The 22691-nt window shown below is 44.1% G+C and overlaps 3 protein-coding genes across 6 annotated transcripts; 1 reads left to right on the plus strand and 2 right to left on the minus strand.

Annotated features, from left to right (window-relative positions):
• Positions 1–99: 99 nt before the first annotated feature.
• Positions 100–4636, minus strand: LOC116715675 (solute carrier family 22 member 13). 2 transcript variants are annotated; one of them, XM_032556285.1, is made up of 10 exons: positions 4282–4636; positions 3139–3236; positions 2914–3068; positions 2323–2491; positions 2141–2243; positions 1926–2059; positions 1054–1265; positions 779–887; positions 456–707; positions 100–388 (listed from the first exon to the last, which is right to left on the minus strand). In XM_032556285.1, the coding sequence occupies exons 1-10, from the start codon at positions 4516–4518 to the stop codon at positions 304–306; spliced, it is 1554 nt and encodes a 517-aa protein (XP_032412176.1). In that variant the 5' UTR covers positions 4519–4636; the 3' UTR covers positions 100–303. The 2 variants fall into 2 exon arrangements, with proteins under 2 accessions (XP_032412176.1, XP_032412175.1); XM_032556284.1 differs by having other exon boundaries at positions 4276–4636.
• lipt1 (lipoyltransferase 1) lies at positions 4517–22550 on the plus strand. The gene is made up of 7 exons (XM_032555915.1): positions 4517–4542; positions 4715–4789; positions 6561–6707; positions 11426–11486; positions 20339–20699; positions 21310–21531; positions 21618–22550. Exons 1-7 carry the CDS (start codon positions 4517–4519, stop codon positions 22028–22030), a joined length of 1305 nt encoding a protein of 434 aa, XP_032411806.1. The 3' UTR covers positions 22031–22550.
• Positions 9767–17658, minus strand: LOC116715658 (transcriptional-regulating factor 1-like). Of its 3 annotated transcripts, none has more exons than XM_032556237.1 (14): positions 17110–17658; positions 15222–15370; positions 14716–15147; positions 13907–14638; positions 13777–13823; positions 13589–13700; positions 13062–13374; positions 12862–12934; positions 12651–12790; positions 12470–12573; positions 11818–11869; positions 11635–11720; positions 11415–11528; positions 9767–10124 (listed from the first exon to the last, which is right to left on the minus strand). In XM_032556237.1, exons 2-14 carry the CDS (start codon positions 15339–15341, stop codon positions 10089–10091), a joined length of 2361 nt encoding a protein of 786 aa, XP_032412128.1. In that variant the 5' UTR covers positions 15342–15370; positions 17110–17658; the 3' UTR covers positions 9767–10088. The 3 variants fall into 3 exon arrangements, with proteins under 3 accessions (XP_032412128.1, XP_032412126.1, XP_032412127.1); XM_032556235.1 differs by having other exon boundaries at positions 15222–15438; XM_032556236.1 differs by having other exon boundaries at positions 13589–13697; positions 15222–15438; positions 17110–17657.
• Positions 22551–22691: the final 141 nt, after the last annotated feature.

Consider the following 22691-nt stretch of genomic DNA (forward strand, 5'->3'; position numbering starts at 1 on the left):
AGCTCAGACAGTTCAACCTAGTTTTATGTTTTGGCCAGTTGGGGGCGCTGTCTGACTGCTTTTGTTCGTTTCACCTTTTTAAAGTTGATTTCCAGGAAACTTTTTTCATATCAATTTATTTTCAGTGTTTAAAAACAACAAAATGCATAAAAAACAAACAAATAAAAACTAACAGTTCTTCCTTTCACTCCTCTAAGAACCGAACCGTCAGAACCGCAGTCCAGTCCAAAGCAGAACCCAAATGGACCTTTGGAGTTCTGCTGTGTTTCGTCTCTTTGGTCGTATGAAGGTTTATCGCTGCGGCTAAAGAAACGGCGTGTTCGGTGTCTGGATGTCGACTTTCTCTGGCAGGACCAGCTCCGTCCTGGGCCGGCTGCTCACCGGCTTCCTGTTCAACAAATAACAAGCTGAGTCCAAACCCGCCACCGTTTCTTTAAAACTGAAGCTGTTCTCACCATGGCCTCCAGAGGGCGCCCATGCTGGCAGGCTGGTTCTTGGGCTGCCTGTTGCAGTCCTCCAAGGAGTCGGGAAGCGGCGCCCCGCTGGTCTCTGGCAGCAGCAGGCACAGGCCGCAGCCCACGATTGGTCCGCTGCTGTACACGATCATGGCGGCCAATGAGATCGCTCCGGAGGGGCTGGGCGGGACGAAGGTGGTGACCAGGCAGCCGAGCCGGTACGAAAGGTTGACCAGGGAGATGCAGAGCTGTCTGGATGAGAGCAGCCACCTGTTAGCCTGTTTGAAGCTAACACTGACCCAGTGACGGTTCTGTCTCAGTACCTGACCCCCGTGGGAAACAACTCGATGCAGTACAGGACAGAGATGAAGGTGGCAGCCAGGATGCAGAGTTTCCCCAGCAGAGCCAGACTCATGACCAGCGCCGGCGTTCCTGCATGACAGGAAACATCTGTGATACTGGACCAGTAACCCGTCCAGAAGCCAAACCAGTTCTAGTTCTGTAACCTCAAGGTAAACACAGATGCTAACCAGATACAAGTCCAAACACTGACTAAAATGTTTGCATGGCTTCAGGTCAGAAAGGGCGACCCTCTCACCGTCGTATCTGGACAGCAGTAATGATACCAAACAGGCGGTTCCGCTCAAGAACAGGGCCAACATGGAGATCAGCCGGCGCCCGATCCGGATCAACGGGACCAGCAGACAGGGAGCCTCCGAAAGGCCGGAGAAGAACTGGGCGGCGTAAACGCCAACGCCAAACGAGCCGATGTTCAGGCAAATCCCGTAGTAGGTCAGGGCCGTGGCAGCGCTGAGAAAATAAACTGGAGTTAATGCTTCTCACACTAAACCCATCGATCCAGACGGCCTGGCTGAAATGGTAAAGGAGCCTGAACTGGGCCAAGACTTAGAGGGAGCAACGAACAGCAGCACAGAGCATCAGATTTTGAACACAGGATGCAACAAAAATAAAAGTTGTTGCTGAGGCAACTCCAAGTGGAGGTTCACCAGACACAACGGTGCAGTGGTCACTTTTTATGACGGCGTACGTCAGTGTTCATATCCATCATATTTCAGAATAACAAGTGTGTCTGTTTTTCCAACTAAACCCCAGTAATCTGCAGAATGAAGGAACCCAGCTGCAGTTTGGACATGTGACTTGGCCTATCGACTTCTTTCAGCGGGTTTGGTCTTTCTGTCTTGTCTCAGTTTGTCTCAGTTCTGTGGCTCCGGTTCCTCTCCACCTCCAAGTACCAGTTAATGATAACAGCTCAGTTATGTAACTGAATTGTGGCATGAAGGCAGCCAATGGGAGCGGATCTGGGAAGGAGTTGTTGTTTGATGTGGTTCTGAGATGTTTAGACGAGGAGTCAAAGTTCACAGATGACATAATCCTAATTACTCATTACCTTATGAAACATTATTAAACCAAACTTCCTGTGTGCCTGTTGGAAGTTGGTGTGTGCAGTACCTCAGGTAGCTCATGATGAACAGCCGCAGGAGGATAGTCGGGTGCCTCAGCTGTGTGATGTCACTGGGGGCGTGGCCTCTGACCGTCTGAGCTTCAGAGGCTTTGTGCAGGTCGGACCAGGCCGAGTCCAGCAGCTGGACGGGAACACAGGGACTCAGCCTTACAGACGCAGAAACATGTCAGGAGGCTCATGTTTTACCACCAGATAGTTTTACCAGGTCCAAACACTTTTGATCTGCAGGGCTGTTGCTACGGTAACCCTCCAGAACATCCTTTCTCCTCCGTAACAACAGCCAGCGAGGAGATTCTGGGATGGCTCTGCAGACGAGGGGAAAAGAAACCATGAGAGAGTTCCTGCTGAGCGGGCCAGACGGACGCGCGGCGCAGGCAGGCGTACAGGTAGAGTGGCAGGCAGACGATCTGCGGCAGGGCCAGCAGCAGGTGCAGGTACGTCCAGCTGGGGCTCAGCCAGGCCAGCGGGGCTCCGCCCATCGTCCCCAGGCTGAAGCAGAACGGCAGGAAGGCCGGCGGCCAGAGCCGAGCGGCCGGCAGGGTCCACTCCACCGCTGCCAGACAAACACACAGCAGGGACATGAAGCAACATGTGGATCCAGAGGAGTCGGCCCGGTCAGCAGGGCTCAGTCAGCTATTAGTGAGTCCACTCAGATCCATGCGTTACTGACTGCTGCAACAAAAACTGTTCTGATCACATAAACCCAGCAGAGCTTCAACATCTGAAGACAGCAGCTGTTAGTCACATCCAAAGGTAGAGAACGCATAAAGAGTTTCTGTCCTGCATGGTGTGGAAGGAGGTTGGTCGCATGATTTGGAGTCTGTGCTAATTCCCATCTACTAAATATCCTTCAATTGGAGCGACTGATCTAAGTAATGTCTCTTTTCTTTTCATTCTGTAAATGAACCAGAACTTCTTCACTGAATAACCACTGAACCGTCTGAGAAGAGGATGCTGCAGAGTGATGGTCGTTACCGAGGCTGAAGGCGCAGATGTTGATGCAGCAGCAGCAAACGGCTGTCAGGCAGCGGATGGCGAGGAAGAGGAGCGGCTGAGGAAACACGGCGGGCACCAGGCCGCAGAAGGCCTGGACGCAGGCGCACGCTAGCAGCACCGGGCGCTTCCCGTACCTGCAGAGGAAACCCGACCGGGTCAGCAAAGCTCCACCTCCTACAGGGGTGCATGTGTGTGAGTGTGTACCTGTCTGAAATAGCTCCGCCCACCAGGGATCCGAGCAGCAGTCCCACCATGTAGGCCGTCTGACCATAAGACAGCCAGTCTGTCCAACCGCACACTGACTGACACGTGGACATTCAGAAGACACAGATACGTTACTGATAGTGCCTGATGAAGTCAAAGGAAAAAAGCTGATGTTTGTCCATGAAAACGTCTTAAACGTTCCTCTAGGTCTGACTTTAACTGCTCAGTATTTTGAAGGTTACCGACACCGACCGAACGGCTTCGTTCACTTCCTCTGCTGCCATCGATAAAACTACAAACAAACTACAATTCTAAAACAGCGACGAAAAGAAATCCTTAAATCACATTGGAAGGTAGATGGACACCAGCCATGGTTGCCACCAGAAGGGTTTCCACTTTTTGACAGTACGGAGCCCCATAAGGGTCAACAAACTGTGGAAAAGGTTCTGAAAGCATCAGCTGAAACCCTGGTGGTGTTGGAGTGAAATATTTAACAGGAAATGACATCAGCAATGGTGCTGAGCAGATCAAACCAGCAGGAAATGATAGTTTGCTTCTAGTAATCAGTCATTTTCTTTTAAATAGTATCTCACTGGTATGAACCAGATGCTAAATCTGTTTTATATTATATATCACAGCTGTATATTTGGATGACAATCATGATTTTACAATAAAAGGTAGTGTGTAAAGTTACAGAGGCTCTAAACTGAGCTGTAATAGAGCTGCTTAGAGTTCCTAGAAGCACAGCATTGGCCCACACATGACCCGCAGATGACCCGGGACGGCCCACGTGTGGGTCCGCAGCCTCCTGCCAACTGTCAGGAACAGCAGGATCCAAAATGTTCAGGTCTGACTCTCACCAGCTGATCTACAGCCGCATGTTGCACATTAACAGAGTGGACACCATCAGTTATGCAATCCACATGTGTGATAAATTAATCCCCCCACTGAAGGAGCCGACGAAACTCCCTCATGTCAAAAAGAAAGATAGCTACGTTGTTTGTGCAAGTAAGTAATAAAAGGGAAGTATTTAAGAGTTTTCTTTAATAAAATAAAACAGTAACAGAATAACTGCGTGGACATAAACACGTGTTTAAAGTGTAAATGTTATCAGAAAAACAGAAGTTGTTAACTCACATCTACCTCCGATTTATCCGTCCTCCAATCAGCGCTCAACTCCGAAACTTCCCCGTACTGTGATTGGTTGTTGTCTGCGCTGGGTGTGACCGTTCCGAGCCACGACGACGCTTCCGTACCGTTGTTATGGCGACAAGTTCTGTCAGCGATAGCGGCTGTAAAAATGTCTAGAAAGAAGAGGAAAGGCGTGAAAAAGAAGAGGAGGGCGAGCCGCCAGTAGACGGACAGCTGGAGCGGGGACATGGCGGCTGGACCGGTCCGGGTCAGGTCCGGGTCAGGCCCGGCTGGTTCTGGTCGGAGTTGGGAGAAGTTTCAGGAGCTGCTCATGTTGCTGCTGAGCGGTTCTGTGAGCAGCTGCTGCTGTCACTGCGGGGACAGTTACTGAGCCCAGCAGGCGGGTCGGATTCACGGCCAGCCTTCTTTCCCGCTTATGGTCCAGCAGCGGAGCGCTGTGTGCAACACCGCCACCTGGTGGTCGGGGCTGCGCCCTGCAGGGAAGATCAGGAGATCAGAGGTATGGAGGGCCAACAAGGACAAAATTAAATAAACACATCATTAAATCATTAGTTAAATATACCAAAAAATAAGAGTTTTAATATATATATATATTTTAGAAAATAGACAATTTATTCAATTATTCACTAAAATGCAAACTTATAGCCAATACAGGTGACTAATTAAATATATAGATTCACTTTGAATATAATGTTATTTGTCAAAATTGCCCTATCAAATTTGAGGGCACTAACACTCAACTGTTAGCTCCATTACAGATCTATTCAATAAATTAGAATATTATTTATTATTAGGAACTTTATCAGAAAGTGAAGCACATTAGATAGATTAATTACACCCAGATGCATGTTTGAAAACCTTTATTTCTACTAATTATGATGATTTTCCACTTACAGCTAATGAAAACACGGCATTTAAAATTAGAATATCACATTATACCAATAAAAGAAATTCAAGAACCACAGTTTGCAGACAAAGTAGTGTTGTGGGATTAAAGTGATGAGTATAGCTGCTTTGTTATCACATGCTAGGCGGCTAATGTACTTATTGTAACAGTGAGTCTCACTGGTTTTCTTGGATTGCAGATTAACCAATTTATTCTTCTCCAACAAGATAATTAGTGCACAAAACCTAATGAGTCCAAAATACACAGCAGCAGTATTTAGACCAACCTCTATGCTCAGTTACATGAGCCTACAGCGCCATCTAGTGACCAAACAGGCAATATAACACATTTGGTTCCTGTATCTGGTCTCCATTTTATTTCTCTGATACAAACAATATAATTCAGTGTGAACACATTCATATCACGCAATGCAACATGGTGGTGGCAGCATCATGCTGTGGGACCAATATGGAGCTGAAATGAAGCCATTAAGTTTAGTCCAACACTGAAGAAATGTTAATCTAACACTTCATTTCCAGCTCCCATGAGAACAACTTTTATTTATCAAATTCATGCAGCATAACAGCATTTTTTCTTTATGCTTTTATATCATAACTCAACAAACTGATGTCTTTATTTTTCTAATTTCTTTTTGTCTCTACAGATCTCCTCATTATTTCCCAGTTGCCCCTGATAGGATGTGCTATGATGAAGATCAATGTCCAAACACAACCTGTTGGATCATGAACATCCCCAAACTGATCCGCATCCTGAGTAAATCCAAGTTCATCCAGACATTGAGTGCTCATGTTTATATGCCAGTGATTGCTAAGGTTGGGTTTACAAAGACAGAAGATGCTAAAAAATCATCATACAAGACAAGAGGAAGACTTGACCATTGCCTGGAAATGAGGATGTTAGGAAATACAGATCGAGTTAGAGTTGGAGGAAGAAAGTAAAGGAACGAAGAGCTTAAAATACGACTGAAGAAAAGAGAAGTTATATTAAAGTTCCTTTTTGAGGATAAATAAACCAAAGACCAAGAAGTGAGATTTAAAAAGATAAAGAGAGTGAAAAAGGATGAGGTTGAAAGAGAGAAGAGCACAGAGCGAGGAAATGAAATGAAAGAAGGTTTGGAGGAAGTCTAAAACTGGGTCGTGAAACGAGGAAGTGATGTAAAGGGAAGGAAAGAGAATATTATCTGTCTGTTGGGTTAACAAAGGATAAAGCAGCTCAGAGTCATCAGAGAGGGAGCAGGTTCAACATCATGACTTTATTCAACACATCAGTAAACATTTCCTCAGCATCAGTTCATATATAACCATAAAACACAGAAAAGTCCACAGTAAACTCCAGATGTCCCATCATGCCATGCTGTCTCCAGGTCGCCTCATCTCCATCACCACGGTGGGCATGGCGGAGAGCGGCGTGGAGTAGGCGGACGCCATGCTCTGCACGCCGGCCAGCAGGATGCGCCAGCTGTACCGCAGGGCTTTACAGATGTTCTGCACCACAGAAGAAGAAGAAGAAGGTTAGTGGATCTTTCTTCATGCTGAAACTACGCCTGACAATAAATCAGTATATATCACAATAGATACATGATCAATATCAGCAGATATTACAACTGATAGAATATTCAGTACATGAAATATTCACTGAACTCTGATCCAGAACCGCACAGCATTCTGGGAGATGTAGGCAGAGGGAAGACCGTAGCTGCTCAAACTCTCACGACTACCTAAAGCTAGTGGTTACCTAGCAACAACCTGCTGAGTAATTGGTGGTTACCTAGCAACAACCTGCTGAGTAACTTGCACAGCAGCAGTCTAATGTTTTGCCATTGTTCCTCAAAACTGCTTAAAACTGAAAACTTTTAATAAAACAGGAAATGCAACACCACAAAGAAACTAATCAGTAATTATCAATACACTGATATGAAACACTCATGTCATGGTACAGTTTTCAGTCGTGTCGTCCAGCCCCAGCTGAAGCCTCTCTGGTCTCCAGTTTGAACTTTTAAACCGAAGATCAAACCAACAACAGAATCTGTCTGGAGATTTCAGATCCAGAAGCGATCATATTTTATAGCGATGGTATTTTTATGTTTCCTCTGGAAAGAGGAAGGAGGGCAAGGAGAGAGGAAGTGAAGACCACTCTCACACCAACCAGAACCAGTGAGACCAGTAGGACTGGTGGGAAAACAGTTCTGGTCTCCAGTTCAGCTTTCAACGCCTGCAGGTCGTCACCGTGGTCCGGTTGGTTCTTCCCACAGTCCACAAACATGACAGGTGACTCCACTGGCCTCCACCAGCTCACAGATAAACAAATATGGAGGATTATAGTGACACCTAGCGGCCTCTTCCGGTACTGCGTCTAAAAATAAGGTTTTATGGTGATAAACTGTCCACTGGATCAACAGAACGGGACAAAATGTCCATCTGGACGCCGTCCTCTGGGTCTGGACCTGGACGTTTCCTTACAATGTTATCTCTCTCTCAGTGATTGAGACTCTCTGGTTATCTGCTCAGGGAGGTGGGGTCAAAGGTCAGCACTACAAAGCAGAGTCAATGTTTAACAGCTGCAGCTAAAAGACTGCTGGAATGTCAACAAGCAGAAAAATCTGAAGTTTACTTTTAATAAATGTTTCATATTCATATATGACACATCTATGTTCTTCATTAACATGTTTTAGTATTTCCAGGTAAAACTTTGACTATACTTCACAAAAAAACATTTTTTATTTTCATTGATATATTTTTATATTAATGCTGAGAATCCTTATTGAACAGAAAAGTGACAGAAGAATGTCCAACCAGGTCAAAGGTCATCTTACCTTCCGACACTTCTTACACCTCTTCTTCCTCTTTCTCTTCTTCTCCTCCTTCCTCCTCCACCTCTCATCCTCTTCCTCACCTTCCTCCTCTCCCTCCTCTATCAGCGGTTCATATTTATCTGGAAGGACGCAGAAATAAACGTCTTTGGAGGTTTTCTGTTGCTTCTTCCCCTCCAGAGGAGCTGCGGCCTCCTCCTGCTCCTCCGCTCCCATCCCTCTCTCCTCTCCTTTAACCTCCTGCTCCTGTTTTACGGCTGAAGGACCTTTGAAACGAGGAGGAGTCAAACTTTATGAGTAGCCTGAAGCTCCCCGCAGACTCAGGAAACACGGGAAAACATCAGATTACAGAGGAATGTGGAGAGTTTGGGGAAATCAGAGGAACTCAGATGTTCAGCAGGTTGTTTGCTTTGAAGAAAAATTACTAAAACCCTGAAAACCAACAAAGACATGAAGCCATTCCTCTAAACTGTGAATGTTTTCTTTTCTGGAAAGTAAACTGAAAGCCTCCTAAAAATAGATGACTGTCGTTGAAGAGAACAGTTTTTCTCGCACTTGTTAGTTTCAGTTCTGATGTGAAACAGGATCCAGTGATTTCAACCTCAACTGGATCTTCTTGGTCTTCACTTGGTTCTGGATCTTCCCCAGATACATTTATGTATCATCATTCATAAACTGCACCATCCATAAACACCTTACAGCACAGATTACTGTTCATGCTGTCATGGCTTCTTCCGTTCAGCCCCGGTCGGTACAGAAGTTGTTTCTCGTTTTCAGCCAGCGTCTTCACGGCTTTGGTTTCCATGACGTTTGTTCTTCTATATGATTGATGAACATCTTGGCTGATTCTTTTGATTTTTTTCATGATGTCACTCAAAGAAGAGGAATGTTTGAATAAATTCATAGTGTTGCCTCCAATTTATTCAAATGTTATTCATTAATTACAGACGGGACTTTAAAGAGTTCATTTCATTTAATTAATTACATTGATCTTAATGCAATAAATCGTATTTTTCTTTGCTACATACAAAAATCCCAAGCTGGAACCTTTCTCTTCATGCGTTTCTGGTACACCCATAAATCTGACGCACAAGCTACATCCACTAACAACTATGATGGACAACAAAGTTGTCTTTCTTGGTCCACTGGGGGTTAATTTCTGCTTCTAAGTTGATCTGATTGGATTATTGTTGTGCTAAAGGAAGTTAGCTTATCAGCAAAACTATTCAAGCCTAAAATAGCATTTCAATGCTAAACATGTTGCTAATGCTAATGTGGGCGTCCATGAATGATCATAAACTTTGCTCTGATGAACGACGGATTAAAAACTACAAAGTATCCAATAACTTACCAGTATAAAGGGATTTTGAACTGAAAATGCTTCTTATTTTATTTGTTTGGTTTCTCATTAAAATGTGATTAATTAATCACCTGGATCTTCTGATAGGATGGGATAACCATGAATTACATCTTTATCTTAATCTTGTTTTTTTTGTCCAGGATTTTTTTGACCTTTGACTCGTTTTTGACTTGAACTTTGACCAGGAACTAAAACTTTAGCATCAACTCAGAACCTTCCTGGTTTGAGTTTAGATTTCTGTTTGTACTGTATGACTGTACCAGTCAGACAGTGAAATACTTTTCTCTCATTTTTCACTCAGGCAGGAACAAGAACAGCTATTTTTATCCTCAGGGCCTTGAGGAAGAAACCAAGGAAAGTTCAGAAGATTATGGAAGAAAATAATAAGTTTAAGTCAGAAGCTTGTTCACATTTGGCTGCTTTATTAAATTGTCACAACAGGAAAGTCCAGTGCTGTGTAGAAATATATCACATAGATCTGCTCCTACACACACTGACAGGAGACTAAAGCTTCAGGGTGAAGCAACTTTGCACATTTAAACAGTTTCACGGATAAATACAGACGTAATCATTTCAAACATTGTCACATTACCCTAAACGAACTACAATTAACCAACAAACCCGGAAGAAAATGGCTTCCATGTTTTCTGTTTTTTTAATCTACATGCGTGGGTTTGTGTTGTTAAGTAGTGTGTTCCCCGAGAGGCTGATGCTCTCTGGCTTCATGAGGCTTTCTGGGATTTTGACGTTTTTTGACCCTGAAGAAAGATAAACAAAAATAAGAGAAAAAGAAGTGGTTGCAGATATTAACATAATCTTGATTTATTCTTTTGTTAAACCGGTAAAAAGCTCTCCAACCACTCAGTCTCCTTCTGTAACTAACTTGTCTCTTTTTCAACTTCATTTACAAAAACTGCTAATGACAGACTAAACGCCAAGTCACATTCTTGAAGTTTTCTGGAAACACGAGTGTGACGGCAGAACGCAGCTGCTGGAGAAACCTAAATGAGCGTAATGGAAATAAAGTCAACTGAGGTGTGACCACGCATTCAGAAAGTTGCTGGCTACTTGAAATGTCATGTAACAGTTTGTTCAAAAGCCTGTCAGCGCTGACAGGAAGTGGGCATCCTGTGTGTGTTCGACGTTGTGTGTTTTCAGTTACGAGTCTATGTGGAGTGATAACAGGAATTTGGTTTCAGTGGTTTTCATTTGCTCAGCCCTCTAGTTTCATTTATGTTCACTGACCTGAAACGCTGCACCAATCAACTTAATGGGAACTCAAACTCCATCTAAAATGTTTCTGACACAACAGTAAGACTAGATTCTCTCCAAATGTTTGAGTGGATGGCTCAAAAAAGACTCTAATCTTCTAGAAACAGAAAATGAGGAACACATAAGCCATTCAGAACATTTCTGAGGTGTAACATGGGGTAATTTCTCCCATAAAAGTCTTAATTACCAAAGTCAGATGCCACAAGAAGTCACCAAGTTCAAAGTCAGGTCAACTGGCCAGAGTCAAAAAGTTAAGGTCAGTTTGCTGGGCAGGATCCCAAAGACCCAGGGCCTAGTCAAAGTTCACTGTCAGGTCACAAGAGTCAGGTTCCAAACTCAAACTAATGAGAACCAAGACAAGGAATCCAGTTTAAAGACATCAAGGTCCAATGGTTGTTCATGTAAGAACAAGTCAAACCTGGAGTTCCTGCCTTCGCTCTGAGACCAACACAAACCAACTGCAAGTCAAAAGCTGGGAAGGTTTTGAGTCAAACTTTAAAACCAAGTAGGACAATTGTTGCAGTTCAAAGCTAAAACTATGGAAGTCCTGACGAGTCGAGACTAGACAATGTTGAAGGAAAGACCGAGTGGTTGGTACTTCAAACGTCTTTCTACTGTTTTATAGATGTAAACTACAGCATCAAGTGGAAGACCCAACCTTGGTGCTCGGTTAGCTTAGCCACATCGTAGCTAGCTTCCTCTCAGCAGCCATTGTACTTGTTCTTCCTGTTGTAAATGTTTCTACTGTCAATCAGGACAAACTTCCTGTTTCTTACATTTCCTTCAGGCAGACTGACGGTCAGCCCATTCGGGGTCTTCACTCCCAGACTCAGCTTCTTCTTCCAGAGGTAATAATACTCCACACACTCTGACAGGGACTTGGACCGAACCTAAAGCACACAAAACGGGTCACATATGTCATATAATCAGACATATCTGCATACACATGTTAATTGGTTCATATTGGATCAGAACCGGACCGAGACCCAAACTCACCACTTTCTGGACGCTGCTGAAGTCTTTATGGTGGATCTGCAGGGATTTAACCAGCAGCTTCTTCTCAGCGGCGCTCCACTGAACACCTGCAGCACACGAGATGTTAATGCAACATCTACCTGCTGTATTTCTGGGTTCAATCAGACATTACTGCTTGGTTCTGATCAACAGGTACCAACTGACCGGTCTGGTTGGGGAAGGTCTTTGGTTCTGATAACATCTTCTCCACCGTCAGCTGACAGAGAGAACAGATTACGATTAGATCAAACAGAAGAAACAAAATAAAAACACACCAACAAACCACCACTTAAACTGGAAAACATTCACATCTCTATTTTTTCTTACTATAGATAATTATTCTAGAAGTTAAAAACATATTTGTACTGTTTTTGATGAAGTTTTTGTCTCTTTGGGGGATTTTTACTGGTTTTTACTCTTTTTTGTGTGTCTTTGAGGTGAGATTCAGTACTGTTGCATTTTATTCTTTTGTTCTGATTTTTGTTCAGTTTTGGGTTTGTTTGTTTTATCTGTGTGGATATTTCTACGTCTGTATTGTTTTTTTTCACATTTTCACTGAATTTATTTCTGTTTTGAGAGCCTGGGATGTATTTTGGCTCTTTTTACGTTAATATTTCCATCTGTTTGTGTGTCTGGTCTGGTGTATTTGTTTTTTCCCTCCTGTTTCTTATGGTTTCAGTCTCTTTGGATTATTGATGAAGGTTTTCTAACTCTATGGGACCCATAAGGCCTCTTCAGATAATAAAACCATTCCAGTTGATGATTCTCCTCATATTAATAAATTCCTTCTGAAAACTGCTTTATGATCATGTTTTACCAGGAAGTCTCCTTTGCACTGTGCCAGCAGCTGCAGGGCGTGTTCTGGTCGGGCCCGGGCTCCTGGTACCACACTGGACCGGGCCATCATCAGCAGAGCCTCCACTGCAACAACAGAACAAGAACGTTTTCAATTCATTTCCAAATTAAGAACGTTCTGTAGCTGTTTTTATTTCTCTGACCTCTCTGCTGATCCACGGGGCACTCCATCTCGTCATACGGCGTCCACAGCAGCAGTGCATTATGGGAGTCGGCCCAGGCATATTTTCTGTCCCGTAAAGACGGGATCTCGGCCTGGAAGCTCTTCCCAAAGTTGATCCGCCTGAGATTAACAGCTCACAGTTAGTAAGGGACGTTATTCCTAAAAACGGACTTCAGAAGTCGAACACGTACGGCTTGATGCCTCCTGTTGCTATGGGCTCTGGTGGAGGACAGGTGGTTGCCATAGGAACAGGGTCACCTAAAACTGTCAATCAGAGACTCGTGTTAAAGCTGCAGTTTTATGAACATATTTTTATAAAACTCACATGCTGCAGCTGTAACCCAACATGTCGCCCACTCAGTCTCGTTTCTCAGTTTTTTTCAGGACTTACTGTGCAGCTGCATGATGTCTGCTCTCTGCTGCCTCCTGGTGGTGACTGAGCGGTACAGCCCCGTCCCAGGCCTGTCGGGGCGGAGCATCGGGGGAGGGGTGTAGTGACCCAGATCAGCCATCTGAACCCGGCTGCCCTTAGATCCAGACTCTTCCTGCTCCTTCAGATGCATTATGCTGCGGTAGAGCACAGCGCCCCCGCTGGCTGGGGTGGGCGTGACGCCTTTCTTCTGCCCGGACATTCCTCTGGTTTGGACCGGGACTGAAACGGGCATCACGATGGACACTGGGCTTTGAGTGGGAGAAGAGGTGTCCTAAAGACAGCAAGGACAGAAATGTCAAAATGATGTTCAGCCTAAACTTTTTAAACTGCTCTTTATTCTGGCCACTAGAGGGCAGGCTTTCTTTATAAATCTAAGCATTTCCACAAATTACCTTTTGGAACAAAAGTATGAACATCTAAACTATGTTTTAATAAGCATTTCTGACATCTTTTGTCAATCAGAACCAGTGAGGCATAGTGCGGACCTTTTTCAGGCGTGTCGGCGATCTGAAGCCGCTGTGGGAGCGCATGTGTCCGTTTAATGCTGGGAGACTCTTAAAGTCGCGGTTACACACCGTGCACAGCAGCCGGCACCTGCTTCCAGAAACACAACATGAAACCATCTCCATCTCAGACATCGCTGATGATCGCCAGCTAATAACGACCAGACTACCTGGAGTCCAGAACCCCAGTGGCTCTTAAAGGCTGCAGCTGCTTCCCCTGGAACCAGCAGAGAAAACACAACTTAGACATCTCAAAGTGTCGGATTGATTCATTTTCAGCTAAACAGCATCAAGACGAACCCAGTTCCAGTCTGGTTGACTTTCAGCCCCTTTTCTTGACCCTCTTCTTCCTCCTCTACACTCATCCTTACAGCTCCGTCCTGCAGATAGGCCAGAGGTTGGACCAGAACCACTGCAGACTGGACCTCTGTCCAGAGGGGAGAAGCTGGTCTCAAGGCTGCCGGCGGCCTCCTCCGCTTCGCTCTGCCCCGGCAGGAGGTGCTGGGTTCTCTGGTGGGGATGGGTGCTGTCGGAGGACGGGAAGTAGCTGCTGGGGTCGCTGGGAGAAAGCGCGGCGGCGGGGTCCCTGCTCAGCTGGTTGGACGTTTGTTTGGGACAACCTGTCCGCATCTGAGGACCTGGACTGGAGACGGCCGGCGTTGGAGGGTAGTGAGGACTTGGACCTGGGGTTGTTGGGCTACAGAAGGGCTGCTGGGTGTTGTTTCCATGGTAACCCTCATGGTAGAACTGGTTGTTGGGGAAATCCTCAGCAGGGGAAGAGCTCATCTCAATGGAGCTCCATCTGCCCATGGCGTCGGCTGCAGAGGATGAGCCCAGAGGAGGACACTGGACCTGGGACAGGGTGGGGGACATGGAGTCCCAGGTGGGCGGGGCCTGACCTGCTGGGTTGCTGTGATCAAACATGCCACTGGCATGAATCGATGGAGTGTTATAGGCTTTAGCTGTTTGCTCCACCTCATCCGTGTGGGGTGTCTCACTGGTGCTGTACTGGTACTGGGAGGGTGACTGGTTCTGGAACAGATTATCAGATCAGGGAACTGTTAGACTCTCTGCTGGTTCTGCTGGGTTATCAGGATTATGATTCTTACCTGGTAGGAGAACGTGCTCCCATTGAGATAACATGACAGATCAGAGGACGCCTCACACTTGTTCCAGTCGGTGTAGTCCAACTCTGGGTCCGGGTTCTGGTTGTACAGGAAGAGCTGAGGTTGGGGAGTGAGGTGAGGGGAGCTAACCTGAGGGCTGTGGAGGAGAGGGGAGTGGTAGGAGGAGTTGACCTGGGCTGAATGGAGGTGAGCAGAGGTCATCTGGGGCTGATAGAAGAGGTGGGACGGGGATACCTCCATCTGCGGTGAAAGGTGCGGGGAGGCGACCTGCGGCTGTGTGAGGTGAGTGGAGGTCATCTGGGACTGGGGGAACTGAAAGGAGGAAGTCTGGGTCTGCAGTCTGAGGTTCGGCGAGGTTACCTGACACATGTGAGGGGACGTATTCTGGGGCGGATATACGTGAGGCGAGGACACCTGGAAAAAACAGATGTTTAGAAACAAGCAAAACTTTAGAAATATTAAATCTGTTTGATGAACTAAGCAGGAACCTTGGCAGGAGAAAGGTTTCCATGGTTCCTGAATAAGGAGGTGGAGAAAGGAGGGAGGGAGTGCGACTGGTGGACGATGGGAGGAGGAGACGCTGCCGGGAATGTCCACAAGTCAGACATGTCTTCATACACACACACTGCTGTGGATCCTGAGCACATGGATGGATAGAAACATGGTTTATGTGCAGCAGGTGATGTTTTATCTGGACAGCATCACCTGTAAAGAGACAGATTACAGAGGAAAACACTTTCAATCACAACAAACCCAAAATGTTCCTGACCTGTCAATTAGAAAAACATTCATTGAAAGGCTGAGGTAGAGCAGCAGGTCTTTGCTCAGTTCAAGTTTCAAAAATGATTCAGACCTTTTCTTTCCTCCGATACCATTAGTGGTGAACTGGGTCTAACACTGAGTCTGACTGATCAAAAAGGTTTCTTGAAGGGGATTGCTGTGGTGGCTCAGGGGGTTAGCACGCCCCACATTTGGAGGCCTTAGTCCTCGACGCGGACGTTGCGGGTTCGACTCCTGGTCCCGACGACCTTTACCGCATGTCTTCCCCCCTCTCCTCACCCTCCTTCCTGTCTGCCTACTGTACAAAAAGTACGAGCCACTAGCGCCGTAAAAACTCTTCGGAGAAAAAAAAGGAAAAAAAAAAAAAAAGGTTTCTTGAACAATGTTGTTTGAGTAGAAGAGACCAAAGACAAGATGTTTGACCACAAAGCGCAGAGCAACGTTTCATGTCATTAGACACATCTGGTGAGCTGGTAAGCACGGAAGTGGAGGAGTGATGATCTGAGCTTCTTGTTCAGCCACAGGTCTGGGGCACCTTGCAGTAACTGGGTCCTAACTGGGTCAGGAAAGTTTCTCCACAACGGTAGGGTCCTGCTAAGACTCGAGTCCCTCCAAGGTCACCACTGAAGCACTCGGTGGTGAGGATCGGTTGAAGTCCGAGGAACTTCAGCCGATCCTCCACCACATCCCGGCTGCCAGATCAGCCTCGACGCCTCCAGTAAACCCCGGCCTACATCTGGGTACGCCTACTGACTTTCGCTCTGTCTCTACACGGCCCTGATCACCAGAACCCTAGAACCACCACACAGTTTCACTCTTGAACTCCAGCCATGTGGACCTTCAACTACCAGACGATCTGTGGCCTCAATCCAGGCCTGCTGTACCAACAGCTGCCTGTAAACTCTCTGCTCAACATATTGGGGTTATGGTTGTCTCCATGTGGACAGATCTGGGTAATTTTTATGGACTCAGTTCAGGAGAATCAAATACATTTCAGGAATCATTTTTAAATATAGAGGATAAATGACGACATTAGGACTAAGTTTTGTTAATGCTGCCGTATTTCTGGCCGAAATGCTAACCTTTCAGCGACTATCGGAGCAGATCTTTTATTGGTGCTGATGTACAGACTACACAGAAGTGACATGTATCTGTATGACTAAGTGTGACCGTGTGATAACAGGACACATCTAAGAGTTCGCACCCAGAAATGATAAACCCAGCTTCCTTCTTACTAATGATTTCAACTTTTCAAAACAGAAAACTACATTCTATCTAAAACCCTCTTAGTTTTACAAGCACATTTAGATTTTTTAAAACTGGACTTGATTGAAACTGATTAAAACCTTAGTCTGAATTTCTGAAGGAAGAAGGTTTTTATAGATTTTAAACAGCTTAAACTGTGAACTCGTCTTCAATAACTTCTCCTTTGGAAATTCAGATATCATCAAAAAAACCATAAAACATCTCGATTAAAAAGTTCATAGAACACATTTAAAGGTTGACACATAATAATCTAACAGTAAAATGATAATATGTAGAACATATGCAGAGAGATGTTAGCATAATAATGTAGTTTAAATGAACATTTCTCACCTGAAACATCACCGACTCCGACTCACCGACTCCGGCTGAGTGTGTGTGAGTCTGGTTTTGTGTGTTTGCGTGTTGTCAGGAAGTGGTCACATGTTCTTCCTCTCTCTGGTCGACTCATTAGACTCTGAGCTTCTTCCTCATGATGACGACTTTAGATCAACCAGCTCAAAAATAGAGTAGACTCAAATAAAACTCAGTTCAAAGGGAACGTGTTTAGTTCTAATTTAACCTAATATACACCTACATATCTACATATATGTATATATATACACATTACAGTCACATCACTCAGTGAAACACATTATGTAGATCAACACAGACGGATGTTTTTAAGCTTTTATGAGTTAATAAAACAGTTAATGAAAGCATAACATTTTAGGTTAAAGTATCAGACCAATAAAATAACATTTAATGAAAGTATGTTTAATACCTATTTAAATATTGTTCTTTTCAAAAAGTACATTTAATCTGACAAACAGGACTCATCAGATCCATGTTCTAATACATTAATCTAATTTTCTTTAGACATTCCGCCCATCATCTTGTTCGGTTCCACCTGAGGTTCTTCTAAGTATCTCAGCTGAACTTTTCTGAACCGAGACTTCGTGGTTGTTCCTGGAATCAGCTGCAGCCACGCCCTCAGACCGGGGGTTAACGCTCCAGGTTGACCACTGGCACCACTGAGGCCTCCACTCTCCACAACTTCTCTATTTCTGCTTTCAGCCGTTGGTATTTCTGGAGTTTCACCTTCACCTGTTGTTATTGATTGGGATTGCTACATCTACCACTGCTGGAGTATTTTCTGCCTTGTCTCCATTCCTCTATTGTTGAGACTACTGGCATTAGTTGACTGGACCTCTGCCAAACTGGGTCAGCCATTTTAAAGGAGGGGGGATATTTGGGCAGTTATTTGTGTTATGTCGCATATTTTTGTCATTTTTGTACCTTTTCAGGTCAAAGTCAGTTTTTATTGATCATAATTGATTTGTAAATGCAATAAAAGGGTAAAAGACCCAAGAAGGTGAATACTTTTTGTAGACACTATGTAGCATGTGCTTCAGTTATTTATGTTGGAGCATTAGTATTGGTCATGGTGGCATTTAAATATAATAAACTGACTTATTTCCTCTGTATAAGATAAGCCTAAATTATAGTAATGTAGTCCAATCAGTCAATCAATCCATACTACAAAGAGATGACAACAATAAAGTCAGACAGATGTTAAAACTTAAGAACAAAATCTAATAGAACAAATTCAGATGAACGAAAAATCCACCAAGCGGAACTTTTGCCAGTTAAAAAGAATGTCAACTCCGGAAACATTACAGGGACGGACTAAACGGAAACTCTAGTATTAAACATGACCTTTTACTTCAGAATAAGAGCACAGATACAACTCGAGTTTAATTCACATAGCTTTATACAAGCACCCAATTAATCGGATTAAATATGAAAAATATGATAATTATCCGAAAATGTGGTTCGATTAAAATATCAGCCGTCATAACAAGAATATTAAGAGCAAGTTAAAGTGATACGTTAGCTGCAAAAAGAGGGATGTTAAATATAGAAACAATACAATCCCAATCATAAACAGATTACCAAATTAGACATACATTTTATGACAAATGTATGTAAAATATTTTTTTTAAAAAGAGAAAAAACAGGTATTAAAACACAAATATGTAAATTAAACTTAAAACATAATTAACCAACACCATCAAATTTAGTCTGGTTAGAGAAAAAGTAAAGAATGAAGGCTTATATAAATAAAAAGAAATGTAAATCAGTCAAATAACATGAAAAGCACTAAAGTGTTTCAAACACAGATGGTAAGTGTAAGATGTTGTTAAAAAGGTTATAAAAATTAACATTCTTTATAATAATAAACTTGCTTTTTTTATTTGTTCCAAAATAGAAAACATGTGAAGTTTTATTGGAAAACTGTACCATGCAGTTATTTTCATATGTTTATATGATTTCCAAACACATCAGCGTTCGGCTTTTATTCTGAAGGGTGTAACGGAAGTTGTGTATCTAGTGGGCTAAACGGACACCGCTGTTGTAGAGAAGCAGCGTCTCTTTGGGTCAGGTCAGTAGGTTTTTTACAGCTATATCCATATTTTAATGTGTGGTTTTAAGCCGTGACCTTCATAAAACTGTGTTTTTGTTGGTTTCTCTGCAGAAACTGGAAGAGAACAATGCTAAAGCTAATGCTAACGCTGCTGTTGGTGTTCAGAGAGGGCGGGGCTAGTCAAGCGTCCGCTCTGTTCCTCAAATTAAATAAATATTAATCATTAAAAATGATAAATAGAAACGTTTTTTTGTGTAAAAATGCTAACTAAAAGTAAAATTAAATTTTATTTAAATATAATTTACATTTATGGAAATTTTTTTGAGAAAATAAACCTTGACTCCAGATTATGTTTTGTTTACTAATTTTTAAAAGTCTAACAATAACCAGAGGTAGGCAGAGTATCCAAAAATTACACTCAAGTAATAGTAGCAAAACTTTATAATATTTTTACTCAAGTTAAAGTAAAAAGTTGCCATCCAAAACATTGAGAATAAAAAATGGTAAAAATGTCTCAACTACTGAATAACTTATCAAATTTTTTATCATTTAATATTTTAAAATTACATAATCAGACGGATCAAAATATAAAGTTAAGTGGAATGTTGATAATTTTATATAAGTAACATAACAAAATGAGGCAAAAGAAAAATGATCTAAATCTTCAATAAAAACTGATGAAACTTTAACCAAAGCTGCAGGTCTGTGTCTGTGTCGGGTGAATTTCTGGTCAAAACATGTTTGTTTTTCATTTAGAGGGGAGAAAATCCAGAAACTTTACTCAAGTAAGAGAAATAGTTCACAATAAAATTACTAAAGTAAAAGAAAAAAAAAACAACATAGTAAAAATACTACCAAAAGTAATTTATTTCAAAAGTTGCATAAGTAAATGTAATTGAGTTACTACCCAACTCTGACAATAACACTACCTACTGTAAATGTGAATAAACTGCGTCTTGTATGTGACTTCTGACCCCTGGCCCCAGGTGTAATGAAGCTTTAGACCCCAGGAGGACGATGCTGTCCCACCTCAGAGGGACGTTTTGTGTCCTGAGCGCTGGAGTCCAGCGGGCCTGGAGCAGTTCCAGCTGCCTCTTCATGGACCCGTCCAGTCCTGGGCTGGTCCTCCAGTCTCAGTCCACTGATGTGTTCCAGAACCTGGCGCTGGAGGACTGGATCGACGCCCACGTTGACCTGCAGCAGCGCAGCGTCCTGCTACTGTGGAGGAACCGGCCCACCGTCGTCATCGGCCGCCATCAGAACCCGTGGGCCGAGTGCAACCTGCCGGCCATGAGGAGCGCTCAGGTCCCTGTGGCCCGGAGACGCAGCGGCGGCGGGACAGTCTACCATGACCTTGGGAACCTCAACCTGACCTTCTTCGCCTCCAAGAAGGCGTACGACCGGCGGAGGAACCTGAAGGTGGTGACGGACGCCCTGCGGAGAGTCCGGCCGCAGCTGGACATCCAGGCCACGGACAGGCTGGACATTTTACTGAACGGACACTACAAGATCTCAGGTAGGCTGGCGCCCCCTGCTGACGATCCAGAGTCACAGCTTCCGTTATTACAGTTGGAAACTAGAGATCAGGATGAACTCTGACCCGAACCTTCAGAGCCACATAAAGATGGTTTCAAAGTCGGCTTTAAAGTAAAAATCACTGGTCAGTTTAGCACCACAACACATTACAGATCTGTTGCTGTTGTATCAACCTTCCAGACCTCCCAGGTTCTGGTTCTGGATGCAGAGCAGAACCAGAACCAAACGTGGAGAAGCAGCATTCAGCTTCTGTTCACCACACATCTGGAACAAACTTCTGGAAAACTGTAAAACAGCTGAAACACTGAGGTCCTTTAAATCTGGACTAAAAGCCCAGCTGGTTAGAGCTGCTTTTAACTGTCATCACTGTATTGATCAATATATTTGATGTGTATTGATGATTTTGATGATGACATTTCACAAAATGTAATGTTTATTAGTTTCTCAAAGTGGTGACTGATGTTTTTATTTTTGTATTTTGATGATTTGATTTGAATTTCCTTGCTGCTGAAATATGCTATACACTTGAACCTGATTGATTGATTAATTGATTGATTGATCACTATTGTTGTCATTAATGTTGTTTCCAGGCACAGCATCCAGACTCAGCAGGAAGTCCTCCTACCATCACTGTACCCTCCTCCACTCGGCAGACCGCTCTGCCATTGCCGTTCTGCTCCGCCCCTCCTGTCCCGGTATCCGTAGCAACGCCACACCCAGCATCCCCTCACCTGTGGCCAACCTGTCAGACCACGCCCCCTCCCTGCAGTGGGAGGAGCTGCTGGAGGCTGTGGTGCAGCAGTACAGCTCAGGTGCTCTGTGCTCTTCGCTGTCTGGGTGAAAACGGTGAGGTCCGGTTGGCTAACGTCTTTCTGTACTCTCCCTCTCTGACCCGCAGAGTTTGGCCTCACGTCTTCGTCCCAGTGCGTCGACCCAGCAGACGAGGCTCTGTTTCCGGGTGTGGGCAGTATGGAGGCGGAGCTACGCAGCTGGGAGTGGACGTTTGGGAAGACGCCAAAATTCAGTGTGGAGACACAGCTGGAGCTGAGGGACGAGAGGCCGGCGGCTCGCTGCAGCGCTCAGCTCCAGCTGGAGGTGAAGAACGGGCGGGTGGAGAGCTGCCGGGTGGAGGTACCGGCCACCTGGCTTCCTGAACGGCTCAGCGCCTCGCTGGCCCAGGCTCTGCTGGGAGAACGCTTCTGTCCTCACAGGGCCGCCGCTGCTCTGAGCGCGTTGCTGCGCTGCGAGAGCGGGCCGCTGCACAGCCGCCTGCGCAACCTCTGTGACGTCCTAGTGGCTGCCATAGGTTGAGGACTGATGCCCCCTGCAGGCTGCTACTGTCATTACAGCAGTCAGACACAACAAGCTCCACATACTGTGGATAGTAAACTGTTTTAACCAGGATACAATCATAACAAATATGTACAGAAGAAGATTCAGGCTGATGAAAACAAAAGAGTACACACTTTATTCTTAAAATTATGGTTTTATTCTCAGAATTCTAGATTAAAGTCTCAAAACTAACAAAAAAAAGTCCGAATTCTAACTTTAATTTCATAATTCTGACTCTAATCTCAAAATGTATTTATTTTTCTCCAAATTTGACTTTGGTCTAAAAGTTCCCCAGAATTCTTTCCATCTATCTTTTTTTGGCCCTAATCCTCTTCCGTATCCTTAAGAATGAATTCAAGAAGAGCTTTATGTATTTTTTCTATCACACTAACATTAGTCTCACCTCATATGAGACTTATTATGGGCTGCTGTTTACATAAAAAAATATTAATAACCAAAGTTTAAATGTGTTTGAAAATAAAGACTATTTTTACATGTGGGCATTTTTACTCATTTTTAGTACAACAACATGTAATATAGTTATAATTAATGTTTTGAAAAAGAAAGACGTAAATACAAAAAAGCGCATGCGCAGCAGTTCATCTCCAAGCCATGTGTCCACCAGGAGGAGCTAAAATGA

The sequence above is a fragment of the Xiphophorus hellerii genome, chromosome 24 (genome assembly GCF_003331165.1).
Source record: "Xiphophorus hellerii strain 12219 chromosome 24, Xiphophorus_hellerii-4.1, whole genome shotgun sequence".
Classification (NCBI taxonomy): Eukaryota; Metazoa; Chordata; class Actinopteri; order Cyprinodontiformes; family Poeciliidae; genus Xiphophorus; species Xiphophorus hellerii.

Bases quoted from the DNA above. Each gene is read 5' to 3' on its own strand.
- LOC116715675 (XM_032556284.1), bottom strand. From the start codon at position 4,518: ATGTCCCCGCTCCAGCTGTCCGTCTACTGGCGGCTCGCCCTCCTCTTC. The intron at 888-1,053 runs GTGAGAGGGTCG...CCTGTCATGCAG, and splicing joins ACTGCTGTCCAGATACGACG to GAACGCCGGCGCTGGTCATG. The intron at 708-778 runs GTACTGAGACAG...GCTCTCATCCAG, and splicing joins TTGTTTCCCACGGGGGTCAG to ACAGCTCTGCATCTCCCTGG.
- lipt1 (XM_032555915.1), top strand. From the start codon at position 4,517: ATGGCGGCTGGACCGGTCCGGGTCAG. The intron at 4,790-6,560 runs GTATGGAGGGCC...TGCTGTCTCCAG, and splicing joins GGAAGATCAGGAGATCAGAG to GTCGCCTCATCTCCATCACC. The intron at 21,532-21,617 runs GTGCTCTGTGCT...TCTGACCCGCAG, and splicing joins GGTGCAGCAGTACAGCTCAG to AGTTTGGCCTCACGTCTTCG.
- LOC116715658 (XM_032556235.1), bottom strand. From the start codon at position 15,380: ATGTGCTCAGGATCCACAGCAGTGTGTGTGTATGAAGACATGTCTGAC. The intron at 15,148-15,221 runs GTTCCTGCTTAG...TGTTTTTTCCAG, and splicing joins GAAACCTTTCTCCTGCCAAG to GTGTCCTCGCCTCACGTATA. The intron at 11,721-11,817 runs GTCAGTTGGTAC...CGTGTGCTGCAG, and splicing joins GACCTTCCCCAACCAGACCG to GTGTTCAGTGGAGCGCCGCT.